The 6,898-nt window shown below is 36.8% G+C and overlaps 1 protein-coding gene across 1 annotated transcript; it reads right to left on the bottom strand.

Annotated features, from left to right (window-relative positions):
- Positions 1-1,676: 1,676 nt before the first annotated feature.
- On the bottom strand, positions 1,677-4,755 carry lect2.1 (leukocyte cell derived chemotaxin 2, tandem duplicate 1). The gene is made up of 5 exons (XM_066649592.1): positions 4,644-4,755; positions 3,924-3,953; positions 2,796-2,886; positions 2,409-2,560; positions 1,677-2,180 (listed from the first exon to the last, which is right to left on the bottom strand). Exons 1-5 carry the CDS (start codon positions 4,672-4,674, stop codon positions 2,014-2,016), a joined length of 471 nt encoding a protein of 156 aa, XP_066505689.1. The 5' UTR covers positions 4,675-4,755; the 3' UTR covers positions 1,677-2,013.
- Positions 4,756-6,898: the final 2,143 nt, after the last annotated feature.

The following is a 6,898-nucleotide window of genomic DNA, read 5'->3' as shown; positions in this document are numbered from 1 at the left end:
CTAATAAGTGAATTCTGGGACTATAATGTGCACCTGTTTCTTACTCCAATGCTTAGTTACACCAAGTACTTATATATTCTCTATAGAAAATAGGGCGTCTGGGAGCAGCTACACATCACCTTCAGCCACTGTGCTAGATGTTAAGTATTGGATATTTAAAGCTGATCAGCACTGGCCTGTGGATTCAGTAGTGTAGTATAGACATGTGCGACACCATATCCTGGTACTGCATAAAAACAAATGTAACTGTGTGTGTCTTTATGTGTGTGTGTGTGTGTGTGTGTGTGTGTGTGTGTGTGTGTGTGTGTGTGTGTGTGTGTGTGTGTGTGTGTTTTCTGCTGAGGTTCTCTAAAATTGCTTTTGGAAGAATAACCATTTATCTCTGCTCTGGATAGGGGACGTAAATATCCAGCCACTTTAACAAGCTCACTTGCACTCGATAAACAGATTATCCTTCTCCTGCCCCCTTTACCCACTGTGCACTTCTCTCACCTCTCTCTCTCCCCTTTCCTCACCCTCACTCTCCCTCAACTCTGTCTTCTATGTGTCTCCCTCATCTCTCTCTCTCTCTCTCTCTCTCTCTCTCTCTCTCTCTCTCTCTCTCTCTCTCTCTCAGTCTCTTTAAGATCCATCCTATATTTTCTTCCTCTTTCATCCTTCGCTCATGCACATTTTGAAAACAATAGCTTCAAAGGCGGAGAGTATAATCATGTTTAAATGATTCGATCAAACACGCTTTTTAAAAGCCCTTTTCATTCTTTAATCTTGTTTTTCTTTTTCTTTATGTGTAGGTGGTGTGTGTGTGTGTGTGTGTGTGTGTGTGTGTGTGTGTATGCAATGAAAAAGCTCCTTTGATGCTACTTTGTCCATGCAGTAAGCTATATTCTGAGAACCAGCAAATAACACAATCATATCATAATACACTCTTGAATACACAAACACATTTGTTTTCATGCATTCTGGGAATGTTACATATCCTTACTTTGACTTACCTTTACTTTGTCCGCAAGTACTACTAACTGAACCATAACCCCTAATCTAAACTTAAATGTACCCTAATCACACACACACACACACACACACACACACACACACGCACTACCTAATTTTGCTGTGATGGCTTGGGTTTGGTCTTTAACTATACTTTGCTGCCCTCTAGAGGTTGACTTTTTAACTGAATGTTCTCTCTCTCTCTCTCTCTCTCTCTCTCTCTCTCTCTCTCTCTCTCTCTCTCTCTCTCTCTCTCTTGCTCTCTCTCTCTGACTGAATATATATTTTTGCTCTTGATGCAGTGCCCAGCATTGCTTTTGTAAGTTGTTTATTTCTCTCTTTTTTATTATCTTTGCTGCCCTTTGCAGTTGTTGCATGGGCCATGGAAAGCTAATTGGATGCTTACACTAGTGCAGCACATGCAGTTTAAAAAGCAGCCTTAAAATGCAATGACTCTGAGCTTTCCTCGTCACTAATGACTACAGATTAAATGAACCCTAACAAAGATCCGGCTGCCACAAAAAAAAAAAAAAAAAAAAAAAGTGAGAGTGAGAGTGAGAGTGAGAAAAGAGAGAGAGAGAGAGAGAGAGAGAGAGAGAGAGAGAGAGAGCAGAAGATGCAAATTTGTCGAGTTTGAGTTGAGAGCTCCGCCATAAAATCCACAAAAAGCAAACATGCTTTCCGCCTCCAAAGCTTTATTAGATTGTAGAGTCTGCAAAAAGTGGAATCTCACAGGAGAAGCTTAGCAAAAGTAACATATTTTTCTCATCACTGCTCTTCTCACATGCTATAAGCGAGGTTATAAGTTGAGCAGAATAAACTGTAATATTGTAGTACACTGATAGTATGGAAAAATAAAAGCAATTTTCACATTTTAAGTTTTTAAAATGGACTATTGATATGAAATACATTCGATGCTTCATTAATAATTTGCTTGCAGACGCGTATAAAAGTGGCTAGAAATTAACTGATGAATGTGCAGTTTAACAATCAGAAAAGTGCATTGTTTCCCTCGTGTGTGGTTTAAAAGTACTTGGTCGGGTCCGACTTGTCACACATCTGGACGTGGACATGTGAGGTTATTCCAGGATAGACTTTCTGCATAGGCAGCATGGTGCCCAGCCTCTGACCCTTCTTCACAGTTCCAGAGTATTTATCTGGCTTCACATAGAACATCAAGAAGCACAAGCCTAAAAGAGAAACTGTGATTTACTGCCACAACCCAAAATAAACCACTGAGCAGTTTGGAGGTCTGAATAGAATCAGTTCAAATATAAATACATTTTAAATCATTCATATAAAAAGATGCAAAGTAACTGATGTAATCAGTAGAGTTAACAACTAACAACTGGCATAATATAAATTTGAGGAAGTAATTGATATAGTCAGTAATCGTATGAAGTGTGTTGTACACTGACCTTGTCCACTGAGACGGATACCATCATTAATAGCATTGTTGTGTTTGTATGGTGCAGCTTTTCCATTGATCTTCACATCAAAAGGAGCAAAAACGGTTGCCCCATCACGACACACGATGTCCAAACCCAAGTGTTTACGTTTGCCTCCATCACTACACACAGAATACACAAAACAAATGTCCGATTTGACCATATTCTTTTCTGTAAATGATACCGTTTTATTATATGAAATGTAAGAAATATTAAATTCACATTGTTCTTTTAGAAGATGACCACATCATGTGTAATTAAGGACAATGTGTACAATATAATTTTTTCCTACTTGCCCTCAAACAGAAACACACACACACACACACACAAACACATGCAGATGTTAAAAGTATTTACCGTCTAGCTCCATAATTCCCACAGCCATATTTACCATCACAGCCTCTTTTAGTATTTCCAGGATTATCACTACAGAGGGCACCAAATTTCACTTAAAAACAAACAGACAAATGAAAGGAAGATGTTTAAATATTCACTTCCCCTTTCTTTTCAGAACATGTGTATTTCTGTAGTTTATACTTCTGGTATTGCTATAACAAAGCCATACATCATCTTGAACTAAGTCCTAATATCTGTTATGAATCTTTTATAAACAGTTAAGCAATGCTGTGTTCACATATTAGTCTTAAAAAGAGAAAAAGCATTGTACTATGTCTTGATGTTGAACTGATTTAAAACTGTGAGGTTACATGACATGCAGACATGATCTAAAGGTTGTCATGAGCGAGCAGAGTACCACTTTATATTTAGTGTCTCTAATAACTGTGTAATTACACATGAACAACATATGCAACAACAATGTAACTACTGATGAATTAGTATCTGTTACAGATGGATTACAGTAATAAAGCATGTGTAGTCACATATGTGTATCAACTTCAGTTTTGTCTTTTGTAATTACACAAGTTGATCTTCATAGTTGTAACAGTATATTCTCTATACACACATGTAATAACAGACATGTTATTAGAGGCACATATAAAGTAGGATCAAAAGCAGCCACTGAAAACTGCTGATGATAAATGGGAAGGTTTAAATGTCATTTTATTTATTCAAGGTGAAGGTACTCCTGCTGTGTTAGAACCTTTTCACTGACTTTTCTACACATTTGAACTGTCAGAAAATCCAACCCCACTTAGCCATGTCCATGCTTCATCTAATGCATACTGCATAAGTGATTTTCTTTCTTTCTTTCTTTCTTTCTTTCTTTCTTTCTTTCTTTCTTTCTTTCTTTCTTTCTTTCTCTCTCTCTTTCTCTCTCTCTTTCTTTCTTTCTCTCTTTCTTTCTTTCTTTCTTTCTCTCTTTCTTTCTTTCTTTCTTTCTTTCTTTCTTTCTTTCTTTCTTTCTTTCTCTCTTTCTTTCTTTCTCTCTCTCTTTCTCTCTCTCTTTCTTTCTTTCTCTCTTTCTTTCTTTCTTTCTTTCTCTCTTTCTCTCTTTCTTTCTTTCTTTCTTTCTTTGTGTTTTACCTTGTCCTGCCACCAGCAAACTGCACAGCACTGAAACAGAGGAATAATTTCACTCATTCACAAAATTAAAGTAACAATCATAACAAGTATTAAAATAAGTTTGAGATATTTTACTTTCTGAACTTCACTCATACCACATTTGCATTTGGGGTGTTTTACAATGATTAAATGTACTAAATATTTTTATGTATACATTCTTGTCTTACAACCAAATTCACAACCAAATGTGCTTCACTGCTGAAAACTGATCAAACACAAATATCTGGGTTCCTATAAAATCTAAACTGAAAGTAAATGTGATGTAAATCTTGTAGCTAAGTGGTTAGATCATGTTATTTATTTTATTACAGTACATGCTTTATTAGTGTCTTAATAACTAATATGAATATTAATGCTTCTAAGGGCTCCTTTTTCCTAACCCAAAAACAATAAACCTATATCCAAAGCTCAGTCCAAACATGTACCTAAGTCTAAGCCTAAACCTGACTTAACTTCATATTTATTTTATCAGCATTTAACTTAAGCCTGAACTTTAAAAGCACATTTGCCTCAGTGATCTCACATATTCTTAATTTCTGTGGTTTCTGATGCCACTTAAATATGAGTAAAAACATAGGGTTATATAAATAATTGATGATAATTACTCAAACATAAAAATTAATACATGAAACTCGTTTAAAGTTATATTATTTAAAGCATGATGAAAACAAGCTTTCTTACCAACACAAAGCAACACGATGATAAGCTTCATGTTTGTTGATGTTAGGAGTTCACTCACAACAACGTTCTCTCTGTCTTAAACCTGAGGCTTTTATAGACAGGTTTGGAAAGCCCTCAATTTCAACACACACACACACACACACACACACACACGCACGCACACACACACAAGGAAGTTAACTCTCAATATTTGCATACTTATAGGGTTATTGTTGAATCTGAAAGGTATTGAATTCTATTGGCCAATGTGTAATTATTGATTTTGTTGATTTGCACCAGGATATTGATCATACTGTTGCTATTTCTGTCCACCAACACGTTTTCTGCACATTAAGCATGTTAGGTCTTGCTTAAAACTGTGGCCCCCTGTGTTTTGCAATCCTAAAATATAAGGAAATACACCTAAGAAAATAAACGTTAAACCACTATAATTTTTGTAGCTGTTTTGTCATCAGTAAACATTAGTGCAATGATATTATTTTTAATATTTTAGGTATTTAGATTAATTTGAGTAATAAACTCATTATCATAAATCATAAATGTAGTTATTGCAGAGTGGTGTATTCAGTACACTATACTTTGTGGCGCTCTAGTGACCTTATTATTATTCAAGCCTTCTAGGGGTCTCCAAGACATTATCGTCGGGTCAGTTCTGCTTAGGATTAAAGATTACCTTCTTATTTTATTTCATTTTCAGGTCAACCTTAAAGAGTGCACCTCCATTCATTGTCTTTAACCCCTTATCCAGTTCAGGGTCACGCTGGGTCCGGAGCCTACCCAGAGTCATTGGGCGCAAAGCAGGAACTCATCCTGGAGGGGGCGGCAGTTTTTCACAGGGCAACACACATACACTACATTCACACCTACAGACACTTTTGAGTCACCAATCCACCTACCAATGTGTGTTTTTGGTCACAGGGAGGAGTCACCCAGAGCCGGACTTGAACCCACAACCTCCAGTTCCCTGGATGCTCCGGGTGCTCTGGTTTCCTCCCACAGTCCAAAAACACATGTTGGAAGGTGGATTGGCGACTCGAAAGTGTCTGTAGGTGTGTGTCTGTGTTGCCCTGTGAAGGACTGGCGCCCCCTCCAGGGTGTATTCCTGCCTTGCGCCCAATGATTCCAGGTAGGCTCTGGACCCACTGCCACCCTGAATTGGATAAGCGGTTACAGATAATGGATGAATTAAATTCAAGAAGGTTTTTTTTTCCCTTCTCCTGTAAAGTTACTATTTTGGAGATACATGTTTTACTGCATACATGTATATAGTCTCTGAACGTGTGACATGGTTGTGCATTCATACACTGAAGTCACAGACAGACACATTATTTTATATTGACAGTTCTCAGCATGAGGCCAGAAAGATCATTCACTACAGCTCAGCACTGAAGGAGCTGGCCTTTATATCACAGGTACGGAGGTATAGATTGTATCAAACAGTGCTAACATTGTCATTCATAATCAATGAGGTCTCTGATTGAATTGCACTAGTGGCATTTGCTGTGATTTAATTTACAGCAAAATTGATATATTCATATTGCATTTAGTGTGTTATTGTAACAGCTTATCGTTTTATTATTATTTTACTCTCTTTGTGGACTTAAAGCAAAACAGCAGGCTACTTTCACGTTTTAAAGTGAAATTTTCACACCAATATTTTTTTTTATTTTATCAAAATGGACATCACACCCTTTGAAGTAACAATGTAATCAAGTGAAATATTTACACCAAACACCACAATGACCCATGCACTTCTGTTTTGAGGAATTAATTTTTTATGAAGTAATAAATGTTTTTTGTTAGACAAAGCAGAGGATGACACATTCAGCATCATAAAAGCCACTACAACTCACTCCACTGGTTTAAAATTGAATGCAGTCCCACTGCTCCACAGTTCAGTCTCTGTGAGGCTTCAATTAGCATTCAGCTAAGTGCTAGTTAGCATTGAGCATTAGAACTTTTGGCCAGTGTTCACAAAAGGTGCATCTCAGAGTAGCACTTAAAAATATAAGAATATTCATAAAAATATAAAATGCTTAATCTATCTAATGGCAAACCAAAGAAAGTAAAAACCAAGAGAAAATTCAAGTCAAATCCTATCAAGTCAAAGAGGTAAACCACAATGCTGCATTAACTGTCGTTTCTCTCCTCTGTTTCTTCCTCTTCATTCTCTTCATCAGGTGGATCCTCCTGTAATAATCAGAGAGAGGAAGTAAAGAAAAGAAGAACTGCTTACACCAGAGAAGGAGAAATCA

This window comes from Hoplias malabaricus, chromosome 17 (genome assembly GCF_029633855.1).
Source record: "Hoplias malabaricus isolate fHopMal1 chromosome 17, fHopMal1.hap1, whole genome shotgun sequence".
NCBI classification, from domain to species: domain Eukaryota; kingdom Metazoa; phylum Chordata; class Actinopteri; order Characiformes; family Erythrinidae; genus Hoplias; species Hoplias malabaricus.
Note: the sequence above shows the minus strand (reverse complement) of the source record. Positions and strands in the feature narration are given on the sequence as shown.

Coding starts and splice junctions, on each gene's coding strand:
- lect2.1 (XM_066649592.1), bottom strand. CDS start 4,674: ATGAAGCTTATCATCGTGTTGCTTTGTGTTG. Junction 2,561..2,795: donor GGGAATTATGGAGCTAGACG/GTAAATACTTTT, acceptor TTCTGTGTGTAG/TGATGGAGGCAAACGTAAAC. Junction 2,181..2,408: donor TATCCGTCTCAGTGGACAAG/GTCAGTGTACAA, acceptor TTTCTCTTTTAG/GCTTGTGCTTCTTGATGTTC.